The following is a 19,796-nucleotide window of genomic DNA, read 5'->3' on the forward strand; positions in this document are numbered from 1 at the left end:
TCTTCACCAAAAGAGTTGTCAAGCATTGCAACAAGATGCCCAGGGAAGTGGTTGAGTCACCATCCCTGGAGGTATTTAAAAGACGTGTAGATGTGGTGCTTAGGGACATGGTTTAGCAGTGGACTTGGCAGTGCTAGGTTAATGGTTGGACTTGATCTTAAAGGTCTTTTCCTACCAAAACGATTCTATGATTCTACGATTCTTACTTGGTTCTTATCCTGTTGCTAAAACATGAAGTCCTTGAGGGTACAGTAAACATTTTACTTTCTAATCTTCTGTAAATGATGTGGAACTTTGAAGTGTTTCTCACCTCTGTATCATTCCTCAGAGAACTGCTGTCAGACAGCAGCTGAATATCCGGAAAAAAATCCTGTGTATGTAAGGTGTCAGGCTTCAGTGACAGAGACACAACTGGATTCCTTCATGGAAACGCCACTGCTTCAGGAAGCACCCATGTGACATACAGATATGTTTGAGCTGAGTCACCCTATTAAAATAACTGACTTAATGAAAGAGGAAGGAAAGGATTTCTCTATTCATAAGAAAATTATCAGCAAGTACGTGTCACAAGCTTGTTTTCTGTGCCGAAATACAAAAACTATTATAGGTATCACCTAGCATATGCCTACACTGCAAACTGAAGCACCAGCCAGAGATATTCCAGCTCACTGTAAATTGCTTGCTGTTATATTAGAAGCTGTCCAGCTGTGGAGTTCAAAGCTTTTGATTTTATTCAGCTTAACTACCCCCTTAAAGTAAGTTGTCTCTTCAGTTATAGCTGCTTATTTTATTAACATTGCTAGTCTCCAGTTCATATCTACCATATCAGAAAAACTGGTGGTTGTTCCAGTTTTGTGAGAACAAGCCATGGTTCAGCCATGGCCCCGAGTCATTGACTCCTCCGCATTGTGCCTAGAGGCTACTGGGAACTACCTTGATAGTTTTTCCAACTATAACAAATTCACTTCAGTATCTAGTTTCTGCTTTAACTTTGATATTTCTGTCCATTTTGGGAAGTGTTACTGCAATCAGCTCCTTAGGTTTTCTACTGTTTTCATAGATGTCTTGAACTCCAGAATGAAGCAATGATTAAGATTTTAGTATATCTTATGATATTATGTGTATTAAACAAGAAAGACCTTGGAGGAAGAACTAAAAATTGAGAGATCTATAGCAGATTCCTGCAAAGGATAAACTGGTTTTAGGGTGCTACTCAAGTTTATCTTGCTAACTGCTACATTCAGAGCCTCCTTAAAAGCTAATAATAATAATAACCTGTATTTCTCATTATCGCAGAAACATTTGTATAAAAAACTAGCAATTCTGTGAAACAATATTAAGGTACTTAGATTCATAAAGACTTGGAGGAGATTCAGCTCCTCACCAACCTGTTTGTCAAGGGATACATTTACATTGCACGAATGATTTAACAATTTCAGTAATAACACTGGGGGGCAATTGGTGTGAAGTAGTATTTCAGAAAAATCTGAATATCAAAAGCAAACCCTGTATAAAACAGCTTTTTATTAGCAGGAGGCTCAAAAGTAATAAATTATTTACCAAGATGAGAGCCTGTATGGTTTTTTCCCCTAAATGTATCATCTGTCTAGTAAAACTTACTACTTCTCCCCAACTTTGTTCCCTTGAACATACTGGATTTAAGGTTTCAGAAGGAGAATTTTGTCCCAAGTAAAACATTCCAATTTGAGGAAGAAAATTCTACAGAAACGTGGTTTATCTGAGAAATGAAACCCCAATTATTGTGAGCTCCAAATGCATCCTGTTAATTTTAGCTGAAGGGAACACAGACTAGACTCTCAAAATCAAGCCAAGCAAGTCAATCTGATTTATTACTATCTTGCTTCTTTGTAACAGTTCTTAAGCAGCCACTGTCTTAATCTAGTAATTTTAGGAAAAAAAAATCCTTTAGCCAAAATCTTCTCTGATATTGAGGTTTTTTGCAGGGTAATACCATGGTCACCTACACCCCATGGAGGGAAAATATATCAAGAGGGATATTAGGCTACAATTGAAGAACTTCAAAGTGACATAAGTGTATAGGCCTGAGGCCTCTGAGGTTTGTGAAACTGAATCCTGAGTCATGGGAGCTTCCTATTAGTAAATATTAAATGGAGCCTCTATGGTACACAAATGACTGGGATGGGTCAGCAATATCTGAGCCTGAGGGCTCAGCTGCTGAACTGGGACAGTGATCTCTACAAAGGACAGGTATCCAGAACCCAGGAAGGTGATGCTGTGTCTTCCACTGCCCAAGGAGCGCACTAAGGCTGAAAGGCAGCAGTGAAGGAGGAAAAGGTACAGCTACTTCATGAGAACATGGCCCTAGACCAGAGGTGCGGTTAAAAAGCAGGGCTCTGACCAGTGCAGTGGGGCTAAATACATAAACAGGATTTGCAGGAACAGTTCTAACCAGTCTCAGCTGCTGGTGAACTAGAAACTCTTTAAATAGGGTAAACACTGTCTATGATAACAGCAGCAATATTTTAAAGCTTTTACCTTAAAGGATCTGTAACTACTGAAACCTCAGTCATGAACAGAAAAGCAAATGCAAGGAAATAAATGATCAGAATGCTGAAAAAACCTGAATTATTTTCATCTTCCCATTCTGCTCCAAAACAAGAAGTGCATGTTGACTCTCATCAGCCTTCAGATAAACTGTCTTCAACAGACGACACTCATCTTTGCTGTGCGGGGCCAAAGGCAAGGCTTTAACTTCCTGCCCACTTTCAAACTCCCAAATTTTCACTGTTCCTACACATGGATGAGAAAAATATACAAAAGGGAATGAACTTTCAGCAATAACCTGAGCTTCAAAGTCAGAAACTTGAACTGGATCAAACAGGGTAAGGAAAAGGAAAAAAGAAAAATTCAATTGAATGTTCAGAGCTAGGTCACTAGTCTTTCAAAAGCTGTAACAGTGTGTTTCTTAGGAAAACACCCTTAGGGACACAAAACTTACCATAAAACACCTTCACCACTAGCCCCACCATTTTTCCATCTTTTTTTCCATGTCTGCTGCAGCCCAGGATAAAAACCCAAGCCTATCTTACTTCTGTTTCTGGACTAACACCATCAGAGAACAAGCAGAGTGCGGGCTGTCAGGCAGAAGACTTCAGGTTCTGAGTTACAGCAAGGAGCAGAGGGACCTGGTTGCTGGATTTGTCCCACAGAGCTAGTGGGAGAAGGAGCTACAGCATTATCTTAAGTGAAGCAGTTATTACATATGACTTCACTTTTGGAATACTTGATAGCATTCACCTTCTGTCATGCTTTTAAGATCCATAAAGGGTGCAGCCTCTGCTCCCAAGTATAAACAAGAAATGTTAGCCAGTATGCTGTGTGGAAAAGGCCATCTCCTCTTTATGTGAGGCAGCTTTCATATGTGTCATATATTTTAATACTTCAGGTGTGTACTCTTGAACATTTGAATGTGAGAAGAATTATTCAGTCATGTTAAAAGATCACAAAATTATTAAAGTTTGCTGCAGAATTCAGTGTAGCACCTAAAACTGATGCACCCTAAATAACACACATGAAAAATTCAGCAAACATGTAGATATATATATTCTAGTGTTCAGTGCCTGAAGACACTATAAAATTGAGCTTAGATACTATAAAATTGAGCAACTACTGTTGTCCATCTGCAGCCATTTAGTTACAGTGCGGTATACAGATCTAGGTCCTAAGTCCTATGAGGAAACATCTTTTCAGACCAAGAGCTTTTCCACAGAGCAATAGGCTAGCAAAGTACCAGAGCCCAAACAGCCAAAAATCACCCTTCTATGAATCACGTATAAAAAAAAATCGAACCAAGACAACCCTCCCCCTGCCGCCTTTTCCCCCCAGACCAACAGCTGTGCATTCCTTTCTGTGCATGCTTCCTCCCATCTTAAAGAAAGCCAAAATACATTCTTCTGTCACTGAGACAGTCAAGGCAAAGAGTTCTGTCTGCTCATGTAATATGTTATTTTAAATAAATGTAATAAAAATGTGGTAATTATTTAATTGCTTTACCATCACATACCCCAGTAGCAAGATAAAAACCATTTATTTCAATGGCTGCACAGGTCACTTCAGTATTCAGCCCATGCACATCTTCAATCTGATATATTTGGTATCCCATTTCTAGGTCCCAGACCTGAAAAAATAAGATGGTAATTATTTGTACTAGATCCTCTAAAAGTCATCACAAAATGTGTTCTAGTGTAATTGGAGAAAGACGAATACTTCCAAGCGCAAATTTTCACATCCCATGAAACAGGTTCTCTGTTACGATAGCACACTACCATGTTCTTTTACTGAAATATTAGTGTACTTTCCCTGAAAATGTCCCTATCCCCAGAGGAGCCGTTCTGGCAAGGGGAGGCTCTACTTAGTATGATATGAGAAAGACCCCTGTTAAGTCAGAGAGACTATTGTTAAATATAATGAGTTTTTACAGTGCAAAAGCAAAGCAATTAACTAGAAATAATGGTTTGAGCTATACTTTCTACGCTGAATATCAAAATGAGGCTTTTCATAAACATTTGGTCCAAAAATGTAGGAACAACTATATCTGATCATTATCTAATCCTTTTGGGAATTTAAACAATGCCTTATAATGAAGTACCAGTACAAAGTTTGGTCGCTGTAGTGGAATAGCTCAGATTCAACTGGATTTATGAAGTAGCCACTCATGCATATGCACTGTCTGGATCTGATTTTCTGCAGCAACAATTGCCCAAAACTATCTGGAAATTGTAATGGTGGTGTAGCCATTGTGGTCTAAGGAAGGTAGGGTTTACAGTGAGAAATAACATCTTTACCAAGTGTACAAAATGAACAAACCTTTACACAAACAAGCCTTTCTCCATAGGAATGGCATGCATCACCACGTTGCCCAATAAAAGATGCTACCTCTCCCTACAAAACTTGCCATATAACCCCATCAACAGTTAATGAAAACTGCAGGTCCTCAGTACCTCTGATGATCATTGTCCCACTGTTAATTACATCAGTCATGATTTGTTTTATTCATCTGTGGGTTTTCTGACACTTGCATGGCAACTATGTTTTAGTGGTTCAAATGCAAATGATATAGTTAATAGGCAAGTTTAATCTTTTCATTAATGTTTCAACACAAATAGAGCTGTGATTAAGAGTGACAAAAGTGATCTCCATCACTTTATTTTTCTTGTTAACTAGCTATTATATTCAACACTTCTCCATCACTGTATGACTTGAAATCCTTAAGGCTCAAAACAGCATGTTCTAGGAAATTATTTGAATGAGAAAAGGATCTATGGAAGGTTAGCAAATTGGTTCCAGAACTCCTAGACAACTAGAAGCAGATCAGTCAAAAGAATAAGCAGCAAAACAAGAGGGAAAAAGTCATGTTTTATAGTTTAGGCACACTGTATGTGCCAATGAAACTTTTCAATTTTAGTGAAGGAATGTTTTTATCTGAGAGCAGCATCTTTTACACAGTCCTGTTTTTACAGAATGACTTTTTTCATGTTTTATACCAATCCATAGAATGTCTAAAGTACATGTTTATATTCTACTAAGCTGACTGGGACTCAAGCACTTCCTAAACTTTAAAGAGATGCTTATCAGATATGCCTTCTGAATTGAAGAATAATGTGTAATTGTGCTTGCATCAATTATTGGTTGAATGCACAGCTTGACATCATAGCAGTTAAAATTTTCCTTTGTAGCTACTAAATAGCCAATGGATTTTCACTACAATTGCTATACTTGCAAGAATCGATTGCAGGAACAGGTGAATTGTACCAAAATACAGCTAAAGGAAATAAAATTACAACTAAATCCAGTACCTCCGAAGCCTTCCTCAATCTGCCTGGTGTTTGCAGTGCAATTATGTCAGTGCAGGTCAGGGAAGTAGTTTTTTGACAAAAGTAATGCTGCTGAACCCAAATAGTTTATTCATCATGACTACCACTTCCCTGGAGAATTTGGGCACAAAAATAGCCTCAAAACCAACACTTTGAATAATAAACACTAATCACTTATCTAATTGCCTGGTAACTTATTTGTAATAAAGCTGAGACTTTTCCTTTTCCGTTTAAATGGTGACAACTTACACTCACCTTTAGTATTGACACAGAGCAGATAGTGAGAATTTGGTGAAAAGCCCTGTTGTAAACTAGAACATTGATGCTTTTCTCATGTGTCTGTGGCATCTGTCTCGTATCTTGTATCATATGAGTTAGTGGATAAATGTCAATGGCAGTTGAACCTGCACAGGGTGAGAAGAGTGCTAATATATACATTTTATGTATAGTACCAGTTACTTTCCCTGGATATAAAAAGATTTTATGTAAACTATAGGGTTTATTTGAGTTCTTCTGAAGAGGATAAGGAATCTTGTCTATTTCTTGAGAATATCTATTCTCTAAACCAGAAAACATTCACACATGCTCCCCACAAAGCACCCGTTAAACAATGGCTAAGTATTTCCCTGCCTTAAACAACCACCTGCCCACTTTTGATGGGATTGATACCCTGACTCCAAATCATTAGAAATCATAAATCTCCCATTTTCAGAGTGGGTTGGCATGGAATGGAATGAACCCAAATAAATAAAACTCTAATTGGCAGATATATCACTAAAATAAATTCTGGTATCCGCTTTCTTGGAGATAAAGCAATACTATCTGCAGGCAATGATGTTGTCTTTCCAGTACCTTCCTTTATACAGCACTGCAGGTCTGAATGGTGTTCCAGACACCTTCCAGTGCTCTTGGATCAGAAGGGTAGCAAAGACAGAGAGGCAGACAGGGAAGACAAGACAAAAGAAACGACAAAGTTTTTATAATGCAGGCTCACAAGCCAGACTACACATGCAGCCTCCTCTTACAGTTCCAGTATTACTATGGTTCTACCAGCAGAGGACCAGCAGTCAGCAGTGAGTATGCAGCAAAGGACAAAATTGCCTAATACTTGGCCTAAGTCCAGGCATAGAGGCCAGCAGCTTGGAAACAGGCACAGAAGGAAAGCTGTGGCACTATTCAAATGAAGCATGAAGGTGAGCTGTGATTTATGGATGTTAGTGAACTAATAACTGAAAATCTCCTCTGCAAAGTCAGGTACATAGCAATGAGAATTAATTTGCCCACATATAGCCTCAGTCTCTTGCCCTCTTCAGGGGCAAGGAGACATTAACTTAGCCTTTTAATGGAATCATTAACAGAGTCTAAGACCATATTTTTACAGATATTTAGGCACTGCTCCAATCATTGCTTATAACAGAAAAGTTACCTCATTTTGTCAAGGATTTATCCATGTAAAATCCTACATTACTAAGCCTTGAAAATCTCACTAACTTAAATTTGAACTGAAGATCATATCTGTATCCTTTAGTGATTAAAAATATTTAAAAACTAGACTGATTATTTAAAATTCTGGGCAATTTTTAAATAAGACCTAGAAGCTGAAGTTCCTTAAGCTTTGCAGTGCTTACCAAATGCCTAAATATGTATAACAATTTGAGGACTCTAGTTCAATGTATATATTTAGGCTTCTAAAACAGGTTTATTGGCACAAAGATTCAGCAGAAACTACCAGGTCACTGAAAACAAAATGTTTCACGTTCATCTTCTCAGATTTGAGAAGTTTTGCAAGCTTTGTGCCTTGTTCCTAATCCAAGGATAGAAAAAGCTGTCTCCAAAGACAATGATCTTATTTGCCTGGTATGTCTCAGGCCTTTATAGCCCCAGAACAGGTTCAAAGCTGGTTTTTTTTTCAGTGACTATATCTCTGGGTCAGACAAACCCTGCCAGTTTCCAGAGTCTCTGCCTTAGGTACAGAACTCAACTTCAGTTCTATGTAAACATAAGGGAAATTGCATACTAGGAGAAGGAGGATGCTCTCCTACATCAGCTGCAGTAACATACCAGTGATAAGTGTGCCAGGATCATTGTCAAATATCGTGACAAAGGTCTCCATCTCTCCAGGACTCCCTTGATTATCATGGAAGACCTGCAGCAGTGAAAGGGTCTGTATATCCCACACTCTAAAAATCTGGGGGGAGAGAGAAGGGAGAAAATCTAGTACTGTATCATGATTGGATTTTCAACTACTTTTTGTTGCTGTGACAGTAATATTATAGCCTCCAATGAAAATCACATGGTTAAGCATGGTACATCCCAAAATAAGAAAGACAAATATCGAAGGCATCTTTATACCCGTTTTACCAAGGATAAAAGGCACAGAAAGGCTGAGTTTTGTAATCTTGACCTGGCAAGTCCACAGCAGAACCAGGTCTCCTGAGAATTGGTTCTGCTCCTTAATGACAAGATTACTCCATTGTGTCATACTTTTCAGTCATGTACAGATAAATGCCAATAGTTTAAAAGCTTCTATTTGAACCAGAATATCAAACGGTATGCAATAGTACAAAGATAAATTTCAGAGGGTTCTGGATAAAGGAATTCCTGAAATCTTTGACTGACAACAGATGTTGGAACAAATCAGGATCAGGACACACTGCAGAAGGATCATTTTTATGCATATATAGTTCTTGTGTTCTCTCTAAGCAAATGCTATCGATCACAGTCAGGGTACTATCCTGCACTAGATATATTAGATATATTTGTTCTTACTTTCAGTTTCAATGGAAAAGACAGCACTTGCTTTAAATTCTAGAATTACTCATAAATAATTACCTGTTAGTAGCACTTATTCATCCTACCTGATCAAAGGCTATGCTGAACTTACTGCTATCCCATGCAAACTACTCTTAATCCTGCAAGAAATCATGATTTAATTTCTCAGATCCCATGGCTTTTAGTGTGGTGTAGTTCCCTGCAAGATAACCTTACTGTGCTCTCAAAAGGTATTCTGTCATCACATCTGCCTTCAATTCTTAATCAGCTGTCAAAACTATGGTGAGTTGTATATAGGCATTTGTGCAAGTTATTTGTATTCATTCAGCTGTGTTATTAAAAGGTGGGCTGCATTTTTAATTGGGATTTTAACACAAAGACACTTGTCAGTACAATGCTCCCATCAGTACTGGGAGGGTTGTTGGCATTGACAAAAAGTCATTGAATCTTTGGATAAAATGCTCCGTAAAATAGAAGTCCATAAAACCCATCAGCACAAACCCGTGAAATACTCAACTGAATTTGATAACTGAGATGTGTCTCAGACAGAACTATCACATGAATAATTCTGCTTCCTGTGCTACAGTGCCTGGAGGTCTTCCTCTCTCAGCTGCTTCTTATTCTTGGCTTTGTCACTCAGTTGAGATCTCAGTGGCTTTTCTTAGGTGATGTTGATGCAGTTAGTCAAATTCTAACTATATAGTCTTGACCAGGAAGCATGAAGCAGCCAGCCTGCCCTGACAAGGGCTGGGCTGCTGTTTCTCTAAAAGAGCAATAATTTTGGAGATCTGATGAGTAAAAAAGAAAAAAATCCTAGGAAATCTGCTGCCATTTCTTTGATTCATCCCAGGATCTCCTGTATGGTGACAAACATTACAGTAAAGGTAGGCTCAAGTCCAAAGACATCTGTAGCAGACAGCTTGGGTGCAGGTTCTTGCATTATGTTCCTGAAAACCTACTTAATTCACCCACAGGTAAAAGCAGCTGTGTCGGTACATTAGCTTGCCTACTGTGGAAAGACAGTCCAGTAGGCCTCTTGAAACCTGCCTGAGCATCTGTCCATAACAGATGGGCTTTGTAACAGAAAAAGAAGCAAGCAGAACTGGGACAGCAAGACTGGAAGTTCATTTTGAAATTACTTGGTTTTCTTTCTGACTGATATTTTAGATAGCACAATGACTGACACCTCAGAAAAACTTAAAAGAGTTTAGATTGAAGAACGTAGAGCTCTGCTTGGCACTTTCATATAATTTCATTAATGACATAAGCTACTTGCTAAGGCTGTTAATAAGTTATGCCCCAGGAAATGACTTACAGCCAGTCTTGTATCAGAAGTGCTAGAAACTACTATCTGATACGTAACTCAAATTCAGCACAGTCAGGGTGCTACTGACCTAGAAATGATGGTGACTGGTAGAAGAAAGATGGATTAAATTATCATTAGAGACATTTGATTTGCGAAGTAATTGCTTTTAGCTCATCTTGCCGAACACCAAGCTAGAAATCTGACAGGAAGAACTCTGAGGAAAAAACAAGAACATGACATCTGTCAGCCTCATAAAGGAAACAGCTACTATCGAAGTCACTGCTGAAAACTCAGAAAATTCAGTTCTGTACTCATCTTGCAATACAAAGATCTTTGAAAACCTGAAACAGCCCTGAGAAATACTTTCTCTGCAAATTTGAGATTAGATAATTTTATGTCTGCAGAGTACCACTTCTATCTGTCCATTTGATCACATAAAAGCTTAAACTTTTTTTTTATATAACTACTTTGGGAAAAATTTTTGGTTTACACCTATAAACAGAGAAAGTAAGTGGTTTCCCAAAAGACACACAGCAAATCATAGTCAGAAACATAACCCACAAGTTTTGACTATTTCAGCTTTCCTCACCAAAGCCTATTCCCTTCTTCATTTTGAAATCTCTTTATTTTTCTGTTGAACAGAGCATGTGCCCATTATAATTCATAGGCAGTATGTTGTGTCCTTAAAAATGCTTTTGATAATGAGGAAGACTTCACTTGTCCATATGTTCATGTTATGAAAAGTTCATTGCAATTGCCAGGAATGATTTCTTCCAAAGACACACACTATACAATTAAGAATGAAAGTTTGTTACTCTGGATGTTAGAAAATGTTCAAGTATCTCTCTTTTTTCACTTAAAAGAGGATCTACGCATAGAAAAATACCACTGTAAAAAAACCCCAACAAAACAAATAGAAGACTGTTCACTGTTTGCAAAATAAAAATAAGAGAAACAGTAATGGATGGAAGTCATTCAGGTAGATACACCATTTTGAGATTATTGGAATTTCCGTCAGTAACCTGATTTTAAAGGAAGTTACAGAGGATCCAGCAAAATTCTGAAAAGGAAAGAAAGAAAAAAAACCAGATACATCAATCAGTGTTTAAAGAGATCACCTTTGGCACCAGAGATAAGTTCATACATGAGTGTTTCAGAATTCTAAGTAGAAAGAAAATTTATCCTGAATGTTTTGGGTTTTTTTTCAGGAAAACTCAAAAGGAAAAGGCTCTAAAGAACTTCTTACTGAGATTAAATTTTCTCTTGAGACAGTACTGAGACAGAAGAACCATGGCATCGTATTCCTCTGATATATTTCTGATTACATTTCAGGAGTTTACTCAGACACGCGATTTCTAAAGCATACAAGAGCTTTAGGGAGAAATAGGCAGTGCAAAGGACTGAAAAAGGAAATCCAGCTGAATAGAAAAAATGATGAAACTGTTCATCCAGTTGACAGTAGACCAGCAAAAACAGAAAGAAGAATTGGTGATGAAAGTCGAGAAAGTTAGGGCAATGTTGCAGGTAGATCTCCAAGCTCAATTCTGGCACAGTTGCAATTAGAGCATATAAAAACAGTTGTAAGAACTGAAGATTAACAAGAAGTAGGTGTCTATGAAGATACTGTAGTCAGGTGAAAGGAATAAGTCATTGAACAGAGATATAATGACCTTTCCATAAACATCACCCAGATCTGTTACTGTCACGGTTTAAAGCTGGGCCAGCTACTAAACCTGTGGCAGACGCTCTCTGTTAACCCTCCCCCCCCACCCTAAGGGAAAGGGAAAAGGGAGAGAGACTTACGGGTTGGAAAGTTAAAACAGTTTTAATAAACTATAATAATGAAAAAGAATATAATAACAATAATAATAGAAATAACCAAATATATACAAATATGTACAAAACCAAGATCAAGAGCTTGGAAATCCTCCTCAGGCAGAGTTGCTCCCCCAGCACAGGCAGAGGGGAAAATGCAGTACCTTTCCCCAGCACGGGCAGAGGGGAAAATGCAATAGCTCCCCCTGCCATCACACCTGCAGGCTTTTAACTGGAAAATTGGCAAAGCTGGTACCAATCAGTGGGAGACAGGAGGGCCCCTCCCTCCTGGGCCCCACCTCCAGGAGGCAGTGGGTTAGTGATAAATAGGAAAGTGAGAATGACGTGTGTGGGATGGAATACCTTGTTGGTCAATCTTGGGTCACCTGCCCTGTCTGCTCCCCCCTGCAGCTGCGACCCCCCTTTGGCTCTTCACTTGTAAGCAGTGAGGAATTTAGCAGTGACCTTGGTTTCTCTAAGACTAATTGGCCTGGTTTGGGCCAAACCAGAACAGTTACAAAGTTAGTAACAGACAATTCCAATAATCTCATGAACTATTCAAGTTAAATTGGTCAACAATTGACACATAAATTTGACAGTTTTATAAAAGCCATAATAAGAGAAGATTATTTTACAGCACAAGTGAATATGAGTAAGAGCCTCTTGCACTATTTCTTGCTGCTTGTTCAGCCAGTAACATTAAGAAAATGCAGTCACTTAAAGTGACAGCAAAAACGTGGACACATCATGGCATTCATAAATCTCTTCCCTTCCTTCTGGCCTTCTTTCTTTCCCAGCCCGTGGGCAGGGATGGGGAGATTACATAAACCACTGTTCCACATGAGCAACTCCCACACAAGGCATCACTAGCGTGGCTGTGAGATACAGTATCACTGCTGTTCATCTGCAACAGCACACATGACTGCATGAATTCATGCACAAAGAGTGGCAACAAAAGGCATGTTTATTTGGAAATTAGGAGGTCAATAGTGGGAGTTACCTTAGGAACATTTTTTAATAGTAACTTTACTGTTCTGCTTATTTTTTGAAGAACTTCCTGCAGCAGCCTAACAAATGCCAGGAACCCCTAAAGCCCTCTGAAAACATAATTATGGCAAAATGCTTCTAGACTGTGTCTTCTGAAATACCAGAATACAGACTATATTCAAGCAAACAAAACACATTAGGGGGGAGGGGGAATGTGGAGAGAAGTAGCTTCAACTCTTTTTGGAAATAACTTATTTCCTTCTCGCTGTTTCCACCTTACAGGAAAAGCTGATCTATACTTACAGCAACATTAGATCCACAACACTGGCTCACATTAAATGTGTATGTTTGCATAAATAAACACTTTTCTCCCAAGCACGACCTTCCTTCAAGCCCTAAAACTCAGAATATAGAAAAAAGCCTGAACTATCTTTTCCTATCTGGTCTAAAGCCTATGTTTTATGAACATATAAAAACAGCAACACCTCTCTCTCCTGTTTTTCTTAATATGTAGACAAAGAGCAAAAGGTTCATCTTACCAACTAAAATGGGAACAGCAGAGGGAGACAGAACAAAGATGGGAAACAGGGCAAGACAAAATTAGTAAATAAATATTTTACACACTCTCAGTACAATAAAGTTCAGGCTTGGGCCCACTTATCTTTGGCTGGGTTGCTGTGAGGAGGCCACTGTGGAAACATGCTTTGACTTTCAAAGAAGTGAATCCTCTTCTGCCCCTTTCTGTCTGTAATTAACTGAGACAGAAAAGGACTAAAAAAGTCCAGGATTTGCTGACACCCCCTCCCCGCCCCCACCAAAAGATAATCCCTTCAAATTACTCCTAGTTGAGAATAAGAAAGTGACCTTAAAACACTGCTCTAAAGAAAATATCTCAGCAATTCTCAAGAGAAAACAGTAACTTCCTTTTAGTGCTTCTGAACTCTCACATCCTGCCGATACTTCTTGTAAGTTAAGGAAAATTTGTTTTTTTGATAGACAGACAACTTTCCTCAGTTTTACAGAATGGTGATGCTGCAAGTCTTTAAAACAACTTATGAAAAAACACTTGTGCAGGAAAATCCAAAATCCAACCACTCTTGGGGCAGAAAGAAGTAGCACTAGCCACAGCATTCGCTGTAGGCATAGACAGGAAGAGTAAGTTACAATTAAAGCAGATTTTCTGTTGAAGTGTTTAGTTGATCTGCCCCTATTTGCTACACTGTTCGACTGTTTCAGGGGGTCATTGAAGGCTCCATGGTCTAAGTGAAAAAATGTACAAATTCATACAGAACATCAGAGCTCTCAAAGACAAAAATCACCAGGCATGAAGCAGAGGTCAAACTGCAGTTCTGCTTGCCGTGTTGCTTAATAGAGTAAGTTATCTGCAGAGTGTGCCGTTGTGTGTCTTGTGATCCCCGAAGGTGATCCTGCAAAGTACTACAACTCCTTATAGGTATTAGAAGACTTAGGAACAAATTGATGTCAATAGGATTACTTGTGAGGCTAAGGCAAGGAGGATTTAGCTCTAAGCACATTAATGCAATGTGGTGCGGCAGATGGTCCTGTAACGAGTGCCTTATTGAGACAGTAATTTGGTGAAGTTCAAAATTATGAACATTTCAAATCACTTCCTCAAATAGTACCATTAACCTGGTAATATATAAGGTTACTTTCCTTTCCCAAACATGGAGGAATGCTGGAAAGAAATCAAACTGGGTTATATGCAATAGTGAGTCTAATTGTATTGTAATGAGCCTGCAGGATATTTACTGGGTGCTATGCAATCATTGTGTAAAGGCTTTGTGTGTCTGTCTCTGTACTGTGTGCTCAGTGTGCTGGCAATAGACCTACCTGACCCCTAATGCAAAGAGGCAATAACCCTCAACACTTCTGGAGAACAGTTTCAGTGGACATTTAGATTGTGTGTGGGTCAGAAACAGGAAGCTAGAGGCATAGGACAGAGGAGACTGCCCATGAACACCTAGATCAGAAGAGCTCAGAAAACAGTCAAGTTCCTCGTATCAATCTTCAGCCAATCTTAGAATGATGCTCTCACCTTAGACATAGTGTTTGAAGTAATTTTCAGGTATACAACACTTCATTTACATTTTTAAGATCTCCTTTTTCTTCAGTCCCCCATAGAAAATTAAGCAACCAGAAAACTACAGCTCTGGACATTTATTTTTCATATAGCTTAAACCTTAGATTTCATTTTTCTGGTAGAAGAACTACAGAAATCAGCACAGGCTGAATATAGCTCTCACTCTGTTTCCATCTGCAGCAAATACAGATTATTTAATATTTTAACCATCAAGTACTTGCCCAGAAACAGAGCATCTAGTGGATCATTTCCTTCATGTATGCTGAGAATACACGAGGACAATCCATTCATGAAGGAATTTGTGCATTCCCAGATACACTGAGGAACGAAACATCATTTTGCAAAGATACAGCCATAGCTAGGACAGATGTTTTCGTCAAACAGTCCGGCTGCATGCTGGTTGTAAGCATGCATGTATGTTATACACCACATAAGTCTAAGAACTAGAGAAGGAAAATGTAGGTATGAGACAAAAAAGTATATTTAAAATTAGTTCTAATCCCGTTTTCACAGAATCGCAGAATCACAGAATGTTTGAGGTTGGAAGGGACCTCTGGAGGTCATCTTGTCTAAGCCCATCGTTCAAGTGGGACCACGTAAAGCCAGTTGCCCAGGACCACGTCCAGTTGGATTTTTAATATTTCCAAGGATGGAGACTCCACAACCTCTCTGGGCAACCTGTGCCAGTGCTCAGTCACCCTCACAGTAAAAGAAGTGTTTCCTGATGGTCAGACAGAACCTCCTGTGTTTCATTTTTCATTGCCTCTGGTCCTGTCACTGGCATCACTGAAAAGAGCCTGGCTCCATCTTCTTTACATCCTTCCTTCCAATTTTTATGTACATTTATGAGATCCCCCTTGAGTCTTCTGTTCTGTAGGCTAATGTTGTAGGGTTTTTTTGCAAACTACACAAGAGACAAAGTAATTTGAATAATGGAAAATGGGACAGGAAATAACAGAAAATTGGGTAAGTTACATGAAAAGTCCGAAGAAGAATATTAATGTTCTTGAAGGTTTATACAATATAAGGGAACAATAAAATTATTAATATTTGGGAGGAGCAAATAAACCAAAGAGAATAAAAGCACAGCAGCAAGGGAAGGATTACCTTTGACTTTCAAAGCAGTATACGAAAAATGTATCCGATATAGATGTGGCCACATAATTTCTGTCAAGGATGACTGAAGCAGATTTCCCAAATGCCTCTTTTTCAAATTCTCTAGATTAAATTTAATATTGTTGATATACACTACATTTCAGTAACAGCCATGATTAGCACTAGTTTGACATAAATTAAACATTGTGCTTCCAGCTCAGCTGCTCTCATTTTTCAGGAAGACAAATGACTGTATGATAAATGTATCCTTAAAACAATGTCATGTGCTTTCAAAATAGGTTAGATAAACATCCACACTAACCGATACAGGCATTGATATAATCACCTGCTCAGTTCCAGACAGGCAAAAGACATTTGTGACTTCCCACTGGCATTTGCACAGCCAGTTTGCCATTAAGCAGATCTGGAGAGAGAGGACTGGAGACTGATAACAATAAGGTTTGAGTAAATTTGCAAAAGTCAGAAAATACAAAAATTAATAACGTATCTTACCTCCCTTTATGCTCCCTGAAACACTAAAAATCTGCCCTTGGGTTCTGTAAGAATAAAACTAACATATATATAACCGAGTTAATTTATGATGGGCAAATATCAGCAAGGAAGAGTTTATGTGCTTGCATCAAGTTGGCTGCCTCAAATTTGAAGAAATTATGAATGGAATGAAACTCTGCCATGCCTCAGAATGGAGACATGAGTAATCACCCTGTTTATTGCACTACTCTCCTGCCACGTGTAAAAGTATGCATCGCTCTTTCAGTATTAGCTGCCAAAAATGAAATTACTTTTAAAAAGACCAAAGAACATTACCTTCACAGGTTTAAAACAAAGGTTTTGTGTTGTTTACGAATGATACTGTACAGTGGTATAAAGGCTGGGAATATACTCCTTACCCTAGCCCTACTGATCATCAAACAAAACTGAAATTGTTCTTACACATTGAAGCCCGTAGGCTCAAATCTTGCTCACCTGACTCACTTAAGCAGTCTAATTCAACCAAGGCCACCACTGGAAGCGTTCTAGTAAAAGCAATGGAACAACTGGTGTAGCAAATTTTGGCTTACTGACTTCCATTGACAATTCAAGTAGGTAAGACATGAAGTTGTAGTCTCCACTGTTCTAGTTGTGAAACCCCACTCCGCACTGAGAGAGTGTGGCTGTCACTGCTTCACAGCCTTTCAGTACAAGTGCTATGCAGTCTCGTCTGGTCTCTGCATTGGCCTTAATCTTGTTTCCACAGAGCATTATGAGTGTAAGATCGTCTTTCAGATAATGACCTGCTTCCTGCCACATCTCCAGTTTTAATAGCCCCTGTCCCTATGACTGTTTTTTTTTTCCTCAGTGCTTCCTGAATGCACTCAAAGAGTTCTGTAACATGAAAAAAATGAAGTAATAAATGCTTCAGGCTGCAGGATGAGAATAAGAATGGGAAAACTAACTATATAGAGGAAGGGGCAACGAAGGGCTGAGTGACATGAAGAAGAGGGAAAAAATAAACACAGCAGAGATTTCCTATGCAGCATTCTTCTATCTAGGCTGGAGTGTCAGGTCAGTTTTCCGTTATTTCTCTACCCCACAGATTGCTCTCGTATTACCATACACTCCGTAGAACTAATTCTTCAGCTGATTGGGTGCATTTTAAAAAAAGGCTAGCAATTTCTATTAAATTGCAGCATTGGTATTTGTAGAAAAATGCTGTTGTGCCAAAGTAGTAACCAGGCAGATCAAGTACCTTTATACAGGACAGTCTTGCCTTGCCTGGCTTGAAACATCCAGCTCATGTCATGGTTCATCATCTATCTAGTGTATCCTGAAGTATCTGAGGATGCTGCTTAGCTGTAATTCCAAGTCCAAAACCAGCACTTTTTAAAGGACTTACATATTCTACCAGCATTTCTCTTCAATAAAAACGATATTGTTTCAGTGCTTGAATAAGCCACATTATTTTACTTTGTACTCCCTCAGACCTAAGAGAAAAGGTGTAAAATAGTTGTAACAGTGGGAAATACATCACTCATTCCTCTTTTTATAACTCCCAAATGATAAGTAATAATGAAATTACAGCCATAAATCAAGAGAATAGACTGTTGCAGCCATTTTGGAAAAAATGTTTCCTGAAAACAGTTTAGTGGCTTCTGCAGAATAATTCCAATCAAAGAGTTATATACATTTGTATTTACAGTTAAATGCACACACTTTCACTTTCATGCCAATAACCTGATCGATGACTGCAACGTGCTGACACTTTAGCAAAGAGTCCATGTATTATGTGAAAACCGGCGTCTGTATTTTGGTGCAATGACACAAAAGACAAGTTAATACCTTCAGACAAATTTAACAGTATTTCCTTTTTGGAAATATTTTCAACCAAAACATAAGTCAAGACAGACACACTGTAAGTGTAGTTGTGGTGAACGTGGTTCCTGTTGGTCTGTGGCATGTAATTTAACACAGAGAATAGTTTGTGTTTGTGGGAAATCTCAACACAAAATTTGGAACATGTTCCTATGATTAGGAACAAATAGATCACATCGATATTTCAGATCTCCTAGTAAATTCACTTAACTGAACAGCGGAAGAAAAAGACATGGCTGTGGACTACAACTGTAATTGCACCTATGCACACTGTTACCTTGAAGGTCTTCACAACCTGGAAGATCAGGAACAAATTTATTTCCAGTAATATTACATTCTGAAGCAAGTCCAGCAGCACAGAATTATGACAATCCCTGCCTGTGCCCTCCCCTCTTCCTCAGTGTTGCTACTATGGAAATACTAATTCATATGACTAAAGGACATACAGAAATTATTTACAAATCTATGGCTCTGCCTAATTTTTAGATATTCTTATGTTATAAAACCAAGAAAGTAACCTTAACTTTTGTGATAAGAGAATTCAATATATACATCACTTTTTAATAGCTGCCTGACAGCAATTTACTAATAATTGATTCCATCAAGAAATCCATATAATATTGGCACAAACAAAGTACTCATGTGCTGGACTAGTTTAAGGAATCTTAATTTTCTTAAATGGAACCATCATTTGAGTTCAAATTCCAAAATAGTTTCTAAACTGTTGTCATAATAATAAGTTTGTTTTGTTATTACTGGCTCGGGGCAATCTATTTTCAGTTAAATTGAATATCACAGAAGGTTTCTTCAATGTTTTCCAGAAAGCTGTATTGCACACTGGCCAAAATGCCCCAGTGTAAATAAAAATAAGTCTGCTCAAAACAATTCACATGAATTCCAGGTATAAGTGCAATGTGTCCTGGGCTTGTCTGCCACCAAATACAGTACTGATTTTTGACACCCAAGTGAGTGCTCTCTCTTTGCAGATCTATGGAAGTCTACCACAAAAAACACAAAGTGCTGCAAGAAGACAGCACTGCTCAGATAGCATATATCTCCCATGCTGACAAGCAGAACTGCTCTAGGGAAGAATGAGGAAAACCTTTGATATTTTTCTTTCACTGGGTGTATTTGACTGATGCTTGTTTTACATCATCTCATGATTCTAGAAAGATGTGAGAACTAGTGACTAATTCAGCACTGGCAGTGACTATTTTTCTCCTTGCAAACCAAGAAGTCATGCATATATATTTCAGATTTTGGCACCACTTCTCCTTTTAGAACAGACTGTAGAAAGATCCAGACTTGCCTTCAGCTGTCTATGCATTAGTTTGCATGACACCACTTTGACTGGTTAAGAATGACGGAGGGCCAAAGTGATCTTGTTTGTTGTTTCTTGAAGAATGTCTATATCAAGATCATCTAGAATACTTTCATTTTATTATAGTAGAGCTGTACATTTTTATACTTAGTTTATACCACTAGATAAATT

At 38.4% G+C, this 19,796-nt stretch overlaps 1 protein-coding gene across 1 annotated transcript in view; it reads right to left on the reverse strand.

The window, feature by feature from the left end:
* Positions 1-19,796, reverse strand: part of WDR64 (WD repeat domain 64) — an 80,774-nt gene that overhangs the window by 21,390 nt on the left and 39,588 nt on the right. The window contains 5 exon segments of the mRNA XM_068395910.1: positions 311-487; positions 2,603-2,772; positions 4,036-4,159; positions 6,111-6,259; positions 7,917-8,043. Coding sequence (XP_068252011.1) covers positions 311-487; positions 2,603-2,772; positions 4,036-4,159; positions 6,111-6,259; positions 7,917-8,043 — 747 coding nt within the window.

The sequence above is a fragment of the Nyctibius grandis genome, chromosome 1, assembly GCF_013368605.1.
Source record: "Nyctibius grandis isolate bNycGra1 chromosome 1, bNycGra1.pri, whole genome shotgun sequence".
In the NCBI taxonomy this organism is placed as follows: domain Eukaryota; kingdom Metazoa; phylum Chordata; class Aves; order Nyctibiiformes; family Nyctibiidae; genus Nyctibius; species Nyctibius grandis.